At 55.9% G+C, this 19,402-nt stretch overlaps 2 protein-coding genes across 3 annotated transcripts in view; both read right to left on the reverse strand.

Moving 5' to 3' along the window:
• Nucleotides 1–5,111, reverse strand: part of SRL (sarcalumenin) — a 46,757-nt gene extending 41,646 nt beyond the window's left edge. Inside the window, exon 1 of the mRNA XM_057315076.1 lies at nucleotides 4,935–5,111. The gene's annotated coding sequence lies outside the window, so the exon portion shown is untranslated. The remainder of the gene's footprint in view (nucleotides 1–4,934) is intronic.
• Nucleotides 5,112–7,171: 2,060 nt separating this feature from the next.
• TFAP4 (transcription factor AP-4) overlaps nucleotides 7,172–19,402 on the reverse strand; it is a 32,193-nt gene continuing 19,962 nt past the window's right edge. The window contains exons 1-7 of one of the 2 annotated variants that reach the window (XM_026520434.3): nucleotides 18,733–19,114; nucleotides 11,791–11,956; nucleotides 11,575–11,673; nucleotides 10,974–11,144; nucleotides 9,976–10,116; nucleotides 9,017–9,169; nucleotides 7,172–8,259 (exon numbers count right to left, since the gene is read on the reverse strand). In XM_026520434.3, coding sequence (XP_026376219.1) covers nucleotides 8,065–8,259; nucleotides 9,017–9,169; nucleotides 9,976–10,116; nucleotides 10,974–11,144; nucleotides 11,575–11,673; nucleotides 11,791–11,956; nucleotides 18,733–18,821 — 1,014 coding nt within the window. In that variant the 5' untranslated portion in view covers nucleotides 18,822–19,114 and the 3' untranslated portion in view covers nucleotides 7,172–8,064. Of the gene's footprint in view, nucleotides 8,260–9,016; nucleotides 9,170–9,975; nucleotides 10,117–10,973; nucleotides 11,145–11,574; nucleotides 11,674–11,790; nucleotides 11,957–18,732; nucleotides 19,115–19,402 lie in introns of those variants that run through there. The other variant, XM_026520435.4, reaches the window with a different exon arrangement.

The raw sequence follows: 19,402 nt of genomic DNA on the forward strand, positions 1-19,402 counted from the left end.
TGGTAAATTTTAACCATAATTTTTAAAATCAAAGAACAAAAAAGGACATTCTGTTCAGAAAGCAAGAGATTATAAAGGAAGGTAGACTGAACTGAAAATAGAAAGGGGGGGTAAACAGAAGGCGGAATGAACCATGAGAGACTATGGACTCTGGGAAACAAAATGAGGGCTTCAGAGGGGAGGGGGGTGGGGGAATGAGATAGGCCGGTGATGGGTATTAAGGAGGGCACGTATTGCACGGTGCACTGGGTGTTATACGCAAGTAATGAATCACGGAACATTACATCAAAAACTAGGGACGTATTGTATGGTGACTAACATAATAAAAAATTATTATAAATTAATAAATTATTTAAAATAATAATAAAATAAAAAATAATAAAACGAAAAAAGAAAATAAACTCTCAGGTCATAATTCCTTTTTTTTTAATATTTATTTATTTTAGAGAGACATAGGGAGCATCAAGGGAGGAGTACAGGGAGAGAGAATCTCAAGCAGACTCCCCACTGAGCACAGAGCCTGACAGGGAACTCGATCCCACAATGCTGAGATCACAACCTGAGCTGAAACCAAGAGTCCGACGCTTAACCGACTGAGCCACCCAGGCACCCCTCAGGTCATGATCCTTAGAGAGCCTTCACCTAGCCCTGTTAGAGCTCCACCCAGGGCAGGAATCCCCTCCACAAAAACTCTGATATCTGTCCAGCCTTGTCTGAACACCTCCTGTGGCAGGGAACTCTAGCAGAGAGCACTAGCTCTGCCCTGTCGAATATACCACGTGAGGCCTAGAACTAGCCACAGTGCTCCGGGGTCACCTCCCCACCTGCCACCTCACCTTCCTACTGGATCACTCCATGATTCCCTGAAAAATGAGACCGCCTCTCCCCTAATCTCAAACCAGCAGCCCCCCATTAACCCCCAGGGCCTGCCCAACCCCATCGATGCTTCCTTCTCCCCATAGGGGAATAGGAGATTTTCATCAATTCTCTTTGGGTTTTCCAACCATCCTCTTTATCTCCTGCAGGGGGGCAGGCAATGGGGGACTGAAGAGCTGGTCTCTGATACCCCTGCAGCACGTGCAGCCTTCCCTACTCACTTTCCTGCTTCCTCTTTAATTGGATCCAGAGTCTGTCCACCAGAACAGGCCGCACCCCGGGGGTGGGATGGGGAGCCTGTGGCTTAGGTCCCCTAATTCAGGAAACTCTGCAGCTGTCACTCCTTGCTCCTTTTCAACACTAGGGGTGTGGTGGGGGGAGAGTGGGTTTGAGGAGGGCATTCCTTTCTACAGCTGCCGCATGCAGGCCCTACAGCCCCCATTCCTACCCCCTCCCCTCGGTCAGCATGCATTCCTGTCCATCACCACCAGAAACCTGCAACTCAGCAGGGCCAGACAAGAGAGGGGACCAGAAGAGGGGGTGGTACTGACTCTACGCCTAGCCCAGGAGTTGTGGGGCAAGAGAGGGCAAGCAGACGTCGAAAGAGAATTAAAAAGGCAAATGCTGGGGCGCCTGGGTGGCTCAGTCGTTAAGCGTCTGCCTTCAGCTCAGGGCGTGATCCCGGCGTTATGGGATCGAGCCCCACATCAGGCTCCTCCGCTGGGAGCCTGCTTCTTCCTCTCCCACTCCCCCTGCTTGTGTTCCCTCTTTCTCTAGCTGTCTCTCTCATTGTCAAATAAATACATAAATAAATCTTTTTTTTTTAAGATTTTATTTATTTATTCGACAGAGATAGAGCCAGCCAGTGAGAGAGGGAACACAAGCAGGGGGAGTGGGAGAGGAAGAAGCAGGCTCCCAGCGGAGGAGCCTGATGTGGGGCTCGATCCCATAACGCCGGGATCACGCCCTGAGCTGAAGGCAGACGCTTAACGACTGAGCCACCCAGGCGCCCCAATAAATCTTTAAAAAAAAAAAAAAGGCAAATGCCACAGCCCAATGGCATCCAGGAAAGCACAGAGGCAGCTGGAAAAAGAAGGGACAGTCAGAAGGGAAGGGCTCAGGTGGGACAGGGTGGACCCAGAGCCAACAAGGTCTGAGGCGAAGTATGGCCCGCCGGCTCCACAGGCAGCTGGAGAATTTCCTTGCGCTTTACGTGTTTGTCTGAAGCTGTTCTGAAGCCCACTCATCAACTGGTAAGGAGGCTAGGTCACAGGAAGGCTCCCACTTCTGCCAGACAACTCTTCAAACATCACAGAGCGGGGGCGACTGCTCCTCTCTCTGCCAAAGATGCCCCAAATCGTGGCATACACGGCATTTATTTATGATAACCCCCCCCCCCCAGTGCCAGAAGGGCATGGAGACGGCTCCCGAGTACACATGAAGTCTAACGGGAGCAAGCCCTGAAAGTCAGAGCAGAAGAAAACCACATCAAGGCCAGCACATGAAATGGAGCCCTTCGTAAGGCGGACACAAATGCAAACGGCACTTGGTACGTAAGGACCTCACATGTGTGTAACTTGATCACTCGCCAATTCACAGTGTCCTTAAAATAAGAACAAACCAACTGCTCGAGAGAAATGAAATTATTTCTGCTACTGAGACTCCACAGGAATTTCTTCTAAGGATCTTCTTCATAAGAAGGACGCAGTGTAACTTAATGATCCTTGAGAACATCAGCAGACGTACATTTCCATGACATTTATCCCTAACACAGACCCTTAAAAGAGGCCAAGGGAGGCCACCTGGAACCAAGAATGTCCAGTCTCCTCCCAAAGAACCCACCACCAAAGAGGGTCAATGGTACACGCCTGGGGTTTATTTTCTCCTCCACTGCCACTTTAGCACCTCACACACACGACAGGAGAAGGGGAAATTGGCACAATCTATTTGAGGAGACAGTATCTACTAAAATATATTCATGAGAGGGGCACCTGGGTGGCTCAGTTAAGCGTCCTACTCTTTTTTTTATTATTATTATTCATTTATTTGAGAGAGAGAGAGAGCATGAGAGAGAGGGTGAGAGAGCATAAGCAGGGGGAGCAGCAGAGGGAGAAGCAGGCTTCCCGCTGAGCAGACCCTCCCAGAACCCTGGGATCAGAACCCAAGCAGAAGGCAGACACTTAACCAACTGAGCCGCCCAGGCACCCCAAGCATCCTATTCTTGATCTTAAACTCAGGTCATGAGTTTAAGCCCCATGTTGGGCTCCCTGCTGGGTGTGGAGCCTACTTTAAAAAAAAACAATAATAATAAAATAAAATATATTCATGATAGCTGTAAGTTGCAAGCAACCTAAGTGTCCACGGCTAGGTGAACGCCTAATTCACTGTGGTACATTCATGCAACGGAATATACTTGGCTGTAAAAATGAATAAACTGCCGATACACACAAAACCATAAATGAATCTCAGAAACATTGTTTCAGGCAAAAGAAGCCACACAATACGAGTATAAATACTGTACGATTCCTATGACGATCCAAAATAGGCAAAACTAGTCCATAGTGATAGAAATTAAAATGGTGGTGAGATTCCACTCTACACCCACCAGAAAGGTTGAGTAGATGCAATTATATTCTGACGATACTGATTGCCAATGAACATGCAGAGCAACTTATACGTCGCTGGTACAAAATGGTCCATCAACACACATACATAACGAAAGCACATAAAACTGGTAAAATGTGTCTGAATAAGGCTGGTGGGCTGCGCCAGTCACGATGATCTGGTTCTGGGGCTGTACTTCAGGCATGCAAGACATTAACACTAGGGAGGCTAGGTGAACGATGCACGGTACCTCCCTAGACATCTAATTGTTTCCACAAAATTTTTTAAAGTTTTAAAAAAATAAACCACTTTAAACCCTGGTGGGGTGCTGGGTACATGGGTATATATTGAGTTTGTGAAAATTCACAGAGCTAAACACTTAAGCTATGCTCCTCTTCCGAGCATGTGTTACGTGATTCTTCAATAAAGAGGTTCTGTCGAACACTGCCTTGATCGTGTCTCTCCTAGGCCCCTACCCCCTCACAAAAAATAAAGTCCAAGCTTCTTAGCAGCCTTGGCCTTGGATGTCCTATACCATCCTACTTGCAGGTCTTCACTTATTTCTCCTCCCAGGCCAGCCTGCGCAAAGCCTGCAGGACACCATGCCCTTCCAGACCACCAGGCCTGGCACCCAGGTGGTGTGGCCAACTGGACCAGAGCCACTGTACATGTAGCTGCTGACCCTGGACCCTGTCACTGCCCCTCGAGTGGCTCCTAACCCTGGACGGGTCCCTGACCACCCGCGTGGCTGCTGACCCTGGACCCGTCCCTGTCCCCCGCGTGGCTGCTGATCCTGGACTCCTGTCACTGCCCCACCCCCGTGGCTCCTGACCCTGGACGGGTCCCTGACCCCCTGCGTGGCTGCTGACCCTGGAAGCCCTGTCGCTGCCCCTCGAGTGGCTGCTGACCCTGGACCCTGTCACTGCCCCTGGAGTGGCTCCTGACCCTGGACCGGTCCCTGCCCCTTGAGTGGCTGCTGACCCTGGACCCGTCCCTGTCCCCCGCGTGGCTGCTGATCCTGGACCCCTGTCACTGCCCCAGCCCCGTGGCTGCTGACTCTGGACCCTTGTCGCTGCCCGTCACGTGGCTACTGACGCTGGACTCCTGTCGCTGTCCCTCGCGTGGCTGCTGACCCTGGACCCCTGTCCCTGCCCCTCTCGTGGCTGCTGACCCTGGACCCCTGTCCCTGCCCCTCTGGTGGCTGCTGACCCTGGACCCTGTCACTGCCCTACCTGTGGCTGCTGACCCTGGACCCTGTCGCTGCCCCCCGCGTGGCTGCTGCGCTGCTATCCCCACGTAGATACGGCCAGGGTAGACAAGGTTCCCAAACATGGCAGGTAGGAAAGAATGAGGTATTTCGCGCGTGATTTCTTATATTTATCACCAGTGCTGAAATGGCACTGTTGCGGACACTGTGGCTTAAAAATTAAACATGTCATTAAAATTAACGTCACCTGTTCTTTTCGAGGCGGCCTCTAGACCATGTAAGACTCCCGCCGGACCGCGCCGGCTACAGCACCCGACCGTAGGGCAAGTCCCGGCCTCTGACGCGCGCGGGAGGAAGTAGGCGAGCGCCTCCACACGGGGAACACGCGGAAGCCGCACGTTTGAGGCGTTTGCGTGTGAGGCGTGCGTGCGAGCGCGCGGGGGCGGGAGCGGAGGCGGGGCCAGAGACCGGGCTGGCGGGAGCGCGCGCCAGGCGGCCTGAGGCGTCAAGGAGCATGCGCGTCGAGGGGGGCGGGATGGCGGGGGTGAGTCCGGGAAGGGGCGGGGACGCGTCCGCGCCCTTGACTTCCGCCGCCTGCTGGGGAGACCGCCTACTGTCGCCAGGAGCGCCACAGAGGGTCGGAGGAGGGAACTTTCCGGCCCCGCCCCCAAATTCCTCCTCTGGCCAATAAGAACTGAACAGTCCCGCGGGCACCGGAAAGAGGCGGAGCCTCCGCCCTCGCAGGTCCTAGCGTCCCGGGCCCACAGCGCCCTCTATTGATGTTTTTAGGAGCTGCATGGAATCCGTGCAGCGCGCTTTGCACCTGGCCGAAAACGGTCGCTCCGCTGGCCTTGGGAAGGGGCGTCCCCACCCAAATCTTAGCTAAAGCCCCTCCCCTCAGACACGCATTTTAATGTAATTAAGGAAATTTAGCTAGATAGACCCAAAAAAGGAAAACTTGTTCTAATGCTAAGTGAAAGAATCTAGCTAGAGTCAAAAGGCTAAACACTGTATGATTCCATTTATATGACATTTTGGAAAAGGCAAAACTATAAGACCAGATCAGTGTGGTTGCCAGCGTATGGCCCACAAAGGGACAGTGGGGAACAATGAGGATTGTGGTGATGGTTCCACAACTGTATGCATTTGTCAAAACTCACAAAACCAAAAACTAAGAAGTGTGAATTTTCCCAAATGTAAATTACTTTCATTTTTATATACTAAAACACTTTCATTTTTAAAAACACGAAAAACAGCAGATTGGTGGTTGCCAAAGACTGGGAGGAGGGAGGAATGGGGAGAGGCTAGGGGGTAAGGGGTTCATTTTGGAGTGATAGAAAGGTTTTGGAAGTGGATAGGGGTGCCAGTTACACAACGTGAATATACTAAGTGCCCCAGAATTGTTCCCTTTAAAATACTCAATTTTAAGTTAGGTGAATTTCACCTAAAAAAAAAAAAAAACACAAAAAAAAACCACACACACACACACACACATTAAAAGTTCTGGGGGGAAAAATGTTCAGGCTCCTGCCCACCTTTCTATTCAACAAGCTCAGGTCCAGAGGCATTCACTGTGGGTGAGATGTGAATTGGCTCTTCTGCTCTGGCCTCAATGCCCATGTACCTGTCAAGATGTGCGCATGAGGAAAAGCAGGAAAAGGGGAACACTTTGAGGGGTCTTTTGGTGTTTTTTGTGCTTTTTCTTTTCCAGACTTAACTATTTGAGAGAGAGAGATAACGTATGCGTGTGGCAGGGGGAGGAGGGGCAGAGGGAGAGTCCTAAGCCAACTCCACGCTGAGAGTGGGGCCCAATGCAAGGCTCAATCTCAGGACCCTGAGATCACGACCTGAGCTGAAACCCAGAGTCAGATGCTCACTGTGCCACCCAGGAGCCCCAAGGGGAACACTCTGTAAAGCTGTCTCTCGGCACAGAGGATTAAGAGAGTTAAAGGTCCGCCTCCCTACCCAGTAAGATGAAAGCCCTTGTGCCACTGACTTCCAACTGACGCTCAGAGATCAACGGGCTCACCCAAGGAGGAACTGACTGCTGGCAGACAAACTCCAGGACCTGATCTCTTCAACACCACCTTCTGTAGCTGGGGAGACTGAGGTTCAGGGAGATTGCACAAGATGAGGAAGTGGCAAAGCCAAGGGACAACTAGGACCCCTGAACATTCTGTGCCCTTTCTCTAAGAGATAGGAACCTGTTTCTTGGGGGTTCATTCTCTCCTTGCATCCCACCAAGGAGTTGGGAGATACTCCTCTCACCCCCAATACCATCTCCCCTCTTTGCACGATTAAGGGAGTAATCCTAGGGAGTCTAGGGACCCTGATTGCTCATTGCAACACAGCACTCAAGCCAGGGGAAGTCATCGTGCTCAGGCACACCCAGTCCCCTCTGGTGGGCCCCAAGAACATGCCACACTCTAGTCCAGGAAGCCTTCTCCAGCGACTCAGGACAGCAGACACCCAGGAGACACAGAATCTAAAAAACAAAGTACAAACTTTATTTTGTTTCTTTATAAAGGCACGGTGGCCTCTTGGTTTTTCCCCCCACTTTCTTAACAAAATATAATAGCTTCTCCTTGAACACAAAGACCTCAAAATTGTTTTAAAAAAAAAAACAAAAACAAAAAAAAACAAAAACAAAAAAGAAAAAAAAAACAAGAAACAAAAAACAAAAAACAAAAAGATAAACAAAACCAAAACCAAAAAGAACCAACAATAAACAAAACAAAAAGATAGAGACAAAGACATTTTTGGGGTGGAAGATGGGAAGCCTGGAGGGAGAGGTGGGGCTGGGTGATGGTGGGGAGTGGCAAATCCTCGTGCTGAGCCGAGGCCGGGAGGGGAGGGGAGAAGGGCAGCAGCAAACCCCAACCGAGAAGCATTGTAAACCCCCGGGCCCCCAGAGAGCCCCGACCCAGCCAGACCCCCAACCCACGTAAGTGCTTAAAGGAGAAAGGAAAAAAACCAAAAAGAGGAGGGAAGGAGTCAAAAACTGACGGTCTAGGGCTGGCTCTGGGGAGGGCAGAATACCTTGGGGTTTTGTTTGATTTTCCCTGTTCTTAAAAACATGTTTAAATGAAAAAATGCTTTTTGGCGGAGAGAGGCCAGGTACCTGTGTCGACTTCCCCCAGCCTCAGGGGCAAGGCCCAGCCCCAGGTGTCCCGGTGCTCCCACACGCTCCTGCCACCCCAGCCCCCGGGACCTCAGGTCAGGTGGCTTCGCTCAAAGGTGGATTTACAGTATTGAAAAAGAGGTCATAAAAGAGACCCAAATGACGTCGTAATTTTGTAAAAATTCCTCACTCGTTCACCTGCGTTGCCCCCCGGCTCCCTCCAGCCCCAAGAAGGGAGAGGAGGGCTGGGGGGTGGTCAGGGAAGCCCCCCGTGCCCTGCTGGCTCCTCCCGGCTCTGGTCCATGGCGTCGCTGTCCGAGGCCTCCGAATCGGAGGCAGTGTCAGAGGCGTGGGCCTCAGGGCAGCCACGGCCCGGCTTCACGATGACTGCTCGCCGCTGTTCCTCCTCCTGCTCCTGCCTTTCCTGGGTGCCCTCGATGTGCTGGATCGCCTGGCGGGAACAGGCTGTGATGAGGGCAGCTGGGGACACTCGGACAGCCACCACACCACCGCCCCCACACACACACACCCCAGAAAGGCCTAGAAGTAAGCCGAGCAAGACAGTGGCCGGCCTGCCCCAAGTTCCGAACTCCTATGCTAAGCTGAAAAATTCCTCGGAGATCACAGTGCAGGGCCACTTGGGAGTCACAAGCATCTCTCATTTATGTATTTCCAAGTGACTGATCACTTATGCGGGGCCTCTGTTATTAACTCTATTATTCAATTTGCTGGGTTTATGTCCAACTACAGTTCTAGGGGTTGATGGGGTTTTTTTGTTTAGTTCTTTCTCTGTGATGATACTGGGTCTCCCAAGGGGTGCCACGCAAAGCTGGGCAGAGGCTTCAGGCCTGACCCACTGAGCTGATCATCTCATCTCTTCCTCCTGTGCAGGAGGCTTAAATGGCCCCCACCCAGCCACTGCCACCTGCACCCCACCCTGGGTCCTGGGAGATGGAGCTGAGAGGAAGCTTTGGACCAACCCAAGAGCTGGATGCAGGAACTTGACACCAGGGGGCTCAGAGAGCAAGGAACCCTTTCCGCAAACCCCAAAGAGGGAAGAACAGGGTCTTCTAGGGCATGCTGTCCCCTCCTTCTCTGCCCTAAACCTTCTCTAGAGCCACCTTCCACCACAGACACAAAAAGGGAGACGCAGGGATGGACACAAAGGGCCCATTCCCACATGATGCCCCGTCCCCAAAGCCACATACCTGCACGATGGTGTCCAGGTTCTGCCGGGACGTGGAAACAGAGTTGATGACTGAGGAGGGGCCCATGGTGACAACATTGATGTGGTGGGAGGGAGGGGGTGGTGCCGGCACGATCACTGTGGGGTGGTGGGTGGGGGCCGGAGGGGGCAGGAGCTGCAAGACAGAGGCCCTCAGTCTTTTTCCAAAGCTTCCAGGAGCTGCCCCTTCCCTTCTGTCCTTCTGTCGCTCAGGGAGTTGGCTCTCAGCACCATCTGCTTCGAGAGAGCCGCTGCCAACCAGCCCTTGAACTCCTTCACTCACAGAGGGCCAGCCAGTTCGTGCTCCACCCTCTCTTATTTTAAAAATGAGGGAAAGGTGGTCCAGAGAGGTGCTTCCAGCCATCTGAGATCCTGTGCCCCTTCACGCTCCAGCACCAAGCAAGCACTTCAGTATCTAATAAATCCAGTGGTTGTGGGGCACCTGGGTGGCTCAGTCGGTTAAGCATCCAACTCTTGATTTCGGCTCAGGTCATGATCTCAGAGTTGTGAGATCGAGCCCCAAGTCAGGCTCCGAACTCAGAGGGGAGTCAGCTTGTCCCTCTCCCTGTCCCTCTGCCCCTCCCCCCACTCATCCCACTCTCGCTCCCTCTCTCTAAAATAAGAAAATAAAAATTTCTTAAAAAGTAAATAAATTTAAAAAAAAAAGATACGCTGGTTGTGAGTGTAGACTCTGGGTTTAGACGGCCAAGTCACTGCGGATCACGAGTGGGCATGTAATGTAACCTTTCCAGGCCTCAATTCTGCCATCAGTAAAATAGGATGAATATAAAGCCCAGGCCTCCAAGGGCTGCTACAAGGACTCAACGTAATAATGATGCAGGACACCTGGCAACCAGGAACCTTGGGCCCTGAGTCTGCCCCGCTGGAGCCCGGAGGCACTGCCGCTGCATGTGCGAGCCCCTCCCGCACACCCCTGCTCACCTGGGTCCGCAGGTGCTGCTGTTCCCGCTCCAGTTTCTCCTGGTGCAGCAGCCGCACCTGCTCCTGCTGCTGCTGCAGCTGCACCTGCTGTGCGATCACCTTGAGCTTTTCCGGATACATGTGGGCCTCCAGCGAGCGCACCTGGGGGCCAGGCAACAGGTTCAGGGGCAGGGCTCGGACCACACCCCGGTGCCTCCCCCCACCGCGAGCAGGGCCCTCAGGACTGCTGAGCTCGGCCTCCTCAAGCTCTACCCTTCACCAAGAGGCCACTCACTCCTGCAGCAAACCCTAGCAGGGAGCTCGTCCACCCTCGGGGTAGAGACCAAAGTCCTCAGTGCAGCCTGCCAGGCCCGCCAGGCCTCATCTCCTCTCCCGCCACGGCCTCCCTTGTGCCGTGCTCCCTCCACCTCCAGGCCCCTGCCCATGCTGTTCTGTGCGGAGCACCCCTCTCCCCTCTCTGCGTGGTTCACTTCAAGACTTGACCTCCCGACCTCAGCTCAAGTCACTTCCACAGAGAAGCCACAGAGCAGCCTCTCTGGAACCAGCCCAAATCCACTTCCCTGGTGCCCACCGTTGGCACATGGCCTTTATTACAGCTGTGTTTTTATTTTCCTTTTTTTTTTAAAGATGTTATTTATTTACTTGAGAGAGAGAGAGAATGAGAGTGCATGCACACACAGACAAGGTGGGGGGCCGGGACAGAGGGAGAGGGACAAGCAGACTCCCCACTGAGCAGGGAGCATGACGTGGGGCTGGATCCCAGGACCCTGGGGTCGTGACCTGAGCCAAAGGCAGATGCATCACCGACGGAGCCCCCCAGGCACCCCACAGCTGTGTTTTTACAGTGTGAGATCCTCCGACTCATGTCCCCCCACCCCATGCAGACAGGGACCCCGAGGAAAGGGAGCTGACTGCTTTGCTCCCTGCTGGGTCCCTCACTCGTAGGCCTGGCACAAAGCAGGGCTCCTGTAAAACACTGCTCAACCCAAGAGCCTCACCTGCTCTTCCAGCATCATGCGCACCGAGCGCTCCTTGTCCAGCTGCTGTCTCAGCTCGATCATCTCCCGGCGCAGGTCCTCCGCCTTCTCGTCCTCCCAGATATCTGGTGACCCAATGCCCTCGTCCTTGTCTTCTGCCCGCCGCCGCTTGGGGGATGAGCCGCTCAGCTCCTGGGGACCCCAAGGGGCCAGTGAGTGTGCCTTGACACCCCCATACTACCAACACCACCGCCAACAGGGACGTCAGAGGACTCCCTCACAGCCCCCCAAGGCTGTCAAGCCCAGGTGTCCTGGGCACTAGGGAGCCCCACTCTGCAAATCCAACAAATCGCCAAAGGCCAGAAAGGGAGGCAGAATGGACTCGCTTTCCAGAAATCACCTGGTTCCTTGCAGAGCCCACCCCTCTGCACTTGACGGATGGGTAAACTGAGGCCTAGGCAGGAAGGCAAGTGCCTCAAGTAGGCAGGTCAGTGAGGAAGATGCAGCCTGCAACCACGTCAGAGTCCCAGGCCACAGCTGAGCCGGGACAGGCCGAACAAAGGAAAGGGAGCCAGGAGAAGGGCAGGGCACTGAGGCAGCAGGAGGCCTCCCAGGGCGCTACCTGGATGAAGCGCTTGAGCTGTGTGTTCTGCTGCAAGAGCCTGGTCTTCTCCTGCTCCAGGGAGAAGATGTACTCTGCTGTCTGCTGCAGAATGGCTGCCTGAGGGCGGGAGGGACAAGTCAGGGACCCCAGCAGGCAGTGTCTGCTGAGGCTCCCTTTCTTCTCCCCACCTGAACCCACCACTTCCTCCAGGAAGCCTTCCGGCCCCTAGCCCACCTTGCTGAGTTTCTCTCCGTCTGTGTGGGGGATGAGGGTCTTGAGGGACTGGAAGCCCGCGTTGATGCTCTGCATGCGCCTCCGCTCGTTGCTGTTGGCGATCTCCCGCCGGATCCGCCGCTCCTGGTCCCGCTGAGTCTCAGGGGTCAGTGGAATGTTGGCAAGGCTGCAGGGAAGGAGATGGACACGCTCAGGCTGGGTGCCCTCTGTGCCCTGCCCCTGGTGGGACCCTGTCTTTACAATTCATCTCCGGGGCGTCTGGGTGGCACAGATGGTTAAGCGTCTGCCTTCGGCTCAGGCCATGATCCCGGGGTCCTGGTATCAAGCCCCACATCCGGCTCCCTCTCTGCGGAGAGCCTGCTTCTCCCTCTCCCTCTACTGTTCCCCCTGCTTGTGCTCTCTCGCTCTCTCTCAAATAAATAAATAAAATCTTAAAAAAAATTTTTTTTTAATAAAAATTCATCTCCAGAGGGCCCCTAGTGTAACTTTCATGCCTCCAGGTGCAGAAGATGCCAGACCTGTCCAATCAGGAGGGTGATGGAGTAGTATGCTCTGGGACACCTGGGCATCAGTAAGATGGCCAGCACGTGGGGGTGGGGCCCAGAAGCCTGAATGGCTACCAAGCAGCTCTGTGATTCTGATGCCGATGGTCCCAGACAATAATTGCAGACACCTGTCCCCGGGACACCTCTGAGCTCCTTGCTATACACCCGGACCCCCTCCTTCAGCACTGCAGGCTTGAGGACTGAGGAAGACGTACCTCCCTGCCCACCCCGCAACAACCACATCTCCAGCCACACACTCATCTGTAAGCCCCCAGCCTGGCCCCAGACACCCCATCCTAAGACTTCAAAAATGAGACAGGTACCACTCACTTCCAGGAGACACCAGACCAACCACCCCTGAACACACTTCTCCCCCACACACACCACCCCAAGAGGCAGGCCCACCCAGTGCCAGAGAAGCAAAGCTCCCAGCATGCAGTCGCTAATGTTCCATCAAATTATGTGACTGCATCTTACAGAAGCAGCAGCCAGTGGGGTGAGAGAGAAGGCAGCCAGTGGAAGGGGAGAGGCTGTGGGCCCAGAGGCACTGGCAGGAGGCAAAGACAGCAGCGGGGCCTGTGGGCCCAACCACCGCTCCCAAGGGGCGGGACTGTGTGTGGCCTGGAGGAGGCATTCCCCCTTTCCCGGCCCTCTCCTGCAACTCCCCCCGCCCCTGGCCTGATGGCTTCCAGATGCTGGGCTCCCAGAAGAGGCCACCAGCCCCACCCAAAGCCACAGCCCTGGCTTCTTCCTGAGGGGCCCTCCTGGGGTGACCTGGTCCAGGCCTGGGCCAAGAGAGCTCACACCCCTGGTTCTAGAGAAGTGGGGAAAAGGACTACAGGCAGCCTTAGTCCATCGATGGAGACCCTGGGCTCAAAGAGGCGCCCAAGCCCCCATGCCCATCCCCAGGCGGAAAGGAGTATGCCCAGAAATCCAGGAGAACACATCTGCAAACAGCTGGAGACAGCCAGGGCCTCTCCTGGCCCCCCTGACCCACTCCGTCGGTTCCACTCCAGGCCTGCAGGACACTGGACTCGCCCTTTCCCCTTCCTGGGCCTTGGCCTCCTCTCCTGACAGAGAGGTAGTCCATGTCAGCCTCAGCTGGGGGTCCACAGACAAGCCCTCTCCTCCACCAGCACCCTCAAGGCCTGCGTGGGCCCCCTCCCTCAGCATGCAGTTTCCTCACGGCGCCCTGGAATGTCGATGCTTGAAAGGGGGCCCACAACCCTTTCTTCACAGATGAGACTTAGGGCTCAGAGTGAGGAGGGACAGGGTTTTGGAGTCAGACTACCAGTCATCTGGATCCCCGCTTCTGGGCCAGGGGCACCTTCCTTCTCCCAGTTTCTCTGCCCCTACAGTGCAGGTGATGGGGTGGCTGGACATAACAATGGAGAGGATGCAGGCCCGAGACCTGATGTGCAGTGGCTGGCCTGCCCTTTGTGGGGGGGATTAGAACGTAATCCAGGCTCCCTGGTCTGGCTGTGCCCTGCAGACCCTTGGGGGGGGGCGGGGTAAAGAAGGGGGAAGGGGAAGAAGAAGAGGGGGTAGAGAGCCTGACTGGCTCAGTCGGAAGAGCATATGACTCTTGATCCTCCTGATCTTTAGGTCTTGAGTTCAAGCCCCACGTAGGGTATAGAGCTTACTTAAAAAAAGAGGTGCAGAGAGATGTCCAAAGGAAGCCAAGCCACCAAGGTCAGACAGCCAGACCAGGGCTCGACAGGCACCTGCAAATGCCAAAGCCCAGCCCTCCTCCCCCGCGCCGATGGTACCCTCCACTGACCGCGCACAAAGCAGATGCCGCTTACCAGAGCCCGGTGTACGGCCTCAGGAGGTAGTGTCCCTGCCCCTCCCGACAAACACTGGGACAGGCACAGGAGTGAAGTGACCTGCCCGAGTCCACCGTGAAAGACAGGAGGAGCACGGTACGGCCAATGCCTGCTGCACGTCCCAGCCCCCAGCACCCCGCAGCCAAGTCCTACCAACTCCCCCCGACCCCCAAAGAAACCAGTTCAGCCCCACCTCCTCCAACCAGCCAGCTCATCTGCCCAAGAAAATCTCTGCCCTGGGAGACCCTCAGCTCCTCCCTTCTCCCCAGGGTGCCCAGGAACTGGCAACACCAAAGGAGGGTGAAGGACCCAGGCAGGGAGCAGGAGCTCTTCCAACGTCCTATCCGTCCTGGCCCCTTCGCTACCAAGTCCATCTGCCCAGCCTCCTGGCTCAGAAACCGGCTGCCGGGGAACCTAATGCAGACTTAAGTCCCAGGGAACAGACTTCACCCCAAAGCTGCGGTTCCTCGTGAGGGACTGCCAAGAGGACCCTAATGGATTACTCACCTAAATAGCCCTGGAAGTACCAGCTGACAGTTTAATAGAATGCGGAGTAACCAGGGTTTCTGACTGTGGAATGTTGACTCATGGGGGGTTCTGACTGGCGAAAGCATGGCTAACCAGCTGTTGGTTGGTGGAATCACGGCTAACCAGGAGTTCTGATTGGTGAGAGTGCAGGCCAACCAGCGGTCCTGATCGCTGACCTACGAGGGATTCCTACAATGGATGGCTCTTCCAGCTACTGTACTAAATAGGGATGAAGGGGATTTTCCTGCAAATGCCTGAAAGTTCCCTACACTTCTGAGTTTTGCACACATAAACGTGATTTACAGGAACTGTAAGGCCCTCTGCCCCCTCCACATCAACTTCATACTCCCTGGTGAGCAGTGAAGGTAGCCTGGTCCAAGGACACCCAGCGTCTGTTGCTTTTTTCCCTTCCGCACTGCCCTCCGACAGGCAGTCTCCAGGAGAAGGGCAGCCAACGGCCAAGAACAGTTTGGGTACCAGCCCTGGGTGCCAAGACTGCCACCCCAATACCAGAGCACCTCCAGACAGCCCCCTGGGAATAACACCAGCAAACCAATCTGAGGCTCTGGGGTAGGGAGCACACTCTTCAAGGCAGAATCCTCACCTGTACCTGTTCTTCCTGCCCAGCCCAAAGGCAAGTAGCCCCCATCCGCCTCCACCCCCACATGTAGGCTTGGCTCCAGCCTCAGATTAGCCACAGAGAACTGTCATTTTACACTGCCCAAGGTCATTCACACACCTGTCACTCAACATCTACAGTGAGAGGTGGGAAAGCCCACATGGGATTCCTCCCACAACCAAGAGGAGGACAGCAGGGAAGAAGTGACCCTTGGAAAGGATGCCCAAGGCGTTCATCCTTCTCTGTGCAGCCAAGTATTGCAGCAGCCCAGGGCTTCCCCGGCCCCACTGCTTCTATCCATACACCTCACTCTGACTAGCGTGCCACCCATGCCCTTGGCTCTGAACAAACCATGGCCAGGCTGTTCCCATCAGAAACCCCTCTCCCCTCTCCTCCCCTCCCTATGGCTTCCTCGGCCCCTCAGAGGGAGCTCCCTGCACTGTGTTCAAATACAAACCAGCCTGGCCATTTACCAGCAGTGGAAGCCCTGCTTAGGCACCGCATCTCCCAAAGCCTGTTTATCCACCTGTAAAATGGGGGACTACTGCCTCACTTCATAGGATCATGGTGACATTTAAGAGAGAACCCAATGGGGCTCCTGGGTGGCTCAGTCGTTAGGCGTCTGCCTTCGGCTCAGAGCGTGATCCCAGAGTCCTGGGATCAAGCCCCACATGCGGCTCCCTGCTCCGCTGGGAGCCTGCTTCTTCCTCTCCCACTCCCCCTGCTTGTGGTCCCTCTCTCACTGGCTGTCTCTTTGTCAAATAAATAAATAAAATCTTTAAAAATAAAAATAAACAAAAGAGAACCCAAGATCTCTCTTACAGGGCTGACAAGACTCTTTAGCACCAGACTTTCAGCTCTTAGGGCAGGGCCAGTTCTGCTTCCCAGCACAGAGTAGGTGCCACATGTATACTGGATCAGGAACTCAGCACACAGTGCAAAACCCCAATTGTCTCTACCTCCTGAAAACTGGTCTCTTTCCCTCCTCCAAGGGCAGCAGGTAAACACTTTAGACCACAGGCTCCTAAGAGTCTGAGTGCTATTTAACAGACACTAGGCGCTTTCCAATGCACTGCCAACCTTCACAGGTGCTCCATTTTACAGAAGTGGAGAGCAGTGAGACCACACAGGTCCAAAACCACACAGCGTGGACATGAGCCGAGCTAGGAGGGTGATGTGGGGTGGGGACACACTCGTGCCTGCTGGGAGAGGTATGAGAGAGGTAGGGAGCCCTTCTAGTCACTGAGGGATAGAACAAAGCCCACCAGCCTCAGAAGCCAGTCCACATAGCCCAAAGGTCCTACCCAACCCACACACTTGATCCCACCTCACCCCACAGCTTCTTCTGAAAATGAACAAACCCAGAGGCCCCAACTCCATACCCAGAGCATGGGCTTACAACTGTCTCACAGACAGGCAGGCTGAGCATGTCCCCGTGCCTGAGCCTGGGGCACTTGACCCCTAGAGACTGCTGGACTCCTCTAAAGCAGGGCTTGGGAAAGGGACAGGAAAACCAGAGTCCTAGGAGGCCAAGAGAGGATTCAACTAAGTCCCAGGCCCAGGAGCCAGAGGTCCCTGCTGTGCCAAGCCTGCCCGGGATCAGGCCCAAACAATCCCTCCCAGCCCTTCTCTGAGTAACCAGTTACTAGGGGTAGGAGCAGGGCTCTGGCATCAGGGTTCAAGTCCCAGCCCCACCACTTGCCCTTCTCAAGCCTGTGTCCTCATCCCGTATGGGAATCATAAGGCCACTTAACTGAGGAAGAAGAGTGAAAATTCAATGAGAAAAATCTAGCAAAACGAGTCCCTAAAACATATTAAATAGAGCTCCAGAATTTTTTTTCTTTACTTATTAGAGCTAGGCCCTCCAGGTAGATCTTCTGGAAGGGCCACCACCCAGGGTGGCCACCATCCTGAACTTGGGAACTGTTAAGGTAGGAGCCCTGGGGCGAGGTGGGGGGTGTGTGTATACCAGAGCAGCAACCCTCCCCGAACCAGATTTCTGCAGCCCCTGGTGTCCACCAGCCTGGGCCACACCGCCCTGGGCTCCTCCTCCCTCAATCCCCGCCCAGCCTGCCCCGGGCGGCAGAGCACGTGGCCCCAGCCCTAGGGAGCCATTTCGCTCCAGGAGCAGCACGGCTGTTAAGGGGGCTGTAGGTTCCAAACTTGGGCACACAGGAGAGCCCTAGACGCAGCACTGCCATGTCCCCCGGGCCGTGGTCAGTGCAGATGCCAAGGCCCTTCTCCTGGCCATCGGAGTTGCGGGCATGTGCATTTTAACAAGTGTCCAGGGGAACGGCATGCGAGTAGTACATGCACCCATCACCCCTTGATAAAGGGTGGATCTGGAGCAACCCAGGCCAAACTTGGGAAGTGGCCCCGGGGGAGGGCCGCGGACCTGGGATTACCCACCCACGCACCCACCGGGCTGCGAGATTGAACGCTTTCGGTTTATGGCTGGGGGGAGGGGCGTAGGATGGGAAAGTTTGCAGCCCAGACCCGCGTGCGGGAGGCAGCGGCCTCCTGAGGCCAGGGGCGGCGTCCGCTGCCCCCTCCCCAAAAAGCACCCCCACCGGGCCTGCCTGGCCCATCCAGCCCTCGGGAGCAGAGCTTTGTGCGAGGAAAGCGTGGCCCGGGCGCGCCTACAACTCCCACAATGCCGCACCGGCGGGGCACGGGGAACTACAGCTCCCGAGAGGCGGCGCGCCGAGGTCCGCCTACTCCAAGAGGGCTGCAGAGTCACGTCCAGGCCTCGCTAGTAAACAGCGCCCGGGCGCGGGCGGCAAGCAGGCGAGCGGCGGCCAACGTGCCGGAGTCCGCGGCCGGTAGCGCCGGCCTCCCGGGTCCCACCCATTCGCGCACCCCCTCTCGAGCACGCCCCCCAACCCCGCAGCAGCCCCGCTCCCTGCAAACACATCACCCAGCTCCTCGATCCTCCCCCCCCCCCCGCTCCCAGAGCCGCGGCGTGGCTGCATTGTAGCCGCCCGCGCCGCGGCCCCACGCGCGGCCCGGGCCCCCCAAACTCCCTTGGAGGGAGGCACCCAGAGACAGCGAAGAAGGAGGGAGAGGAAGGAAGCCGCCGCGGGAGGGGGGAGGAGGAAGCGCGGGGGGGAAAGCCACCAGCACCAAGCATGGCCGGGACTGCTGCAGAACCACGTGGGTCTGTTTGCAATTTACAAACGTCGCGACTCGCCCGCCTGCAGCGGACAAAAGTGACCGGGGCCGCTTGGGGGCCCCACGTTCCGGGGGAGGAGGGTCCCCCGGCGGCGCAAGCCCGGCGAGCGGAGCTGTAGTCGCCCCGGCGGCTAAGAAAGGCGAGCGGGGTCGGCAGCGCGGGCCATGCGTGCGCACACGCGCGCCAGCCCGGGCGGGCTGGCCGGGGGCTGCAATCATGGGAAGGGGGTGGGGGGGGAGGAGGAGTACACACCTACAGAGCCCTCCTATCACTTCTTTCTCTGTTTTCCTGAAATGTTGCAAAGAGGGCACCTTCTGAGTGGGCACCATGAAATACTCCATAGCGATCGGCCCCCCTCCTCTGCACGAGCCGGGTCCCGCGGTCCGCCGGAGAATGCAAGATGGAAATCCGAATCAAAGGGCAGCGCCGGACGGAGGTGCAGAAACGGCCGGTCCCAGATGCTGGCGGCGGCGGCGGCGGCGGCGAGGGGAGGGAGGCGGGCGGGAGGGGCGGGAGGGAGGTCTCTCCGGCCTGCCTCCCCGGGCGTGTGTATGTGTGTGTGTGTTTGCAGCTGATCAGATGTCTGTTTCAAGGCGGGAAACAGCTGGTGAAAACTCAGCACTCCCCCGGCCTCCTTCCGCGGAGTAAGGAATTGCATGTAAACAAAGGACTATTTGCAGCGCCCCCCGGGCGGCGCGAGGCCGGGGCGAGAGGGGCGCCGGCCCCCGGGGGCCGGTTGCGGCCAGGGTCTGCAGGCCTACCCCCCGGCACCAGGAGCCGGGGGCAGTGGGCCGGCTGCGGGGGCGCGGCGTGAATGGAGCGAGCTGCGGCCGAGCTACATGCGCCACTATGGGTGATGAGGTCCATCAGCTGACAGGTTGGCAAGCGTTGCAAAAAAAAAAAAAAAAAAGGCCAGCCACCG

This window comes from Ursus arctos, unplaced genomic scaffold (genome assembly GCF_023065955.2).
Source record: "Ursus arctos isolate Adak ecotype North America unplaced genomic scaffold, UrsArc2.0 scaffold_2, whole genome shotgun sequence".
Taxonomy (NCBI): domain Eukaryota; kingdom Metazoa; phylum Chordata; class Mammalia; order Carnivora; family Ursidae; genus Ursus; species Ursus arctos.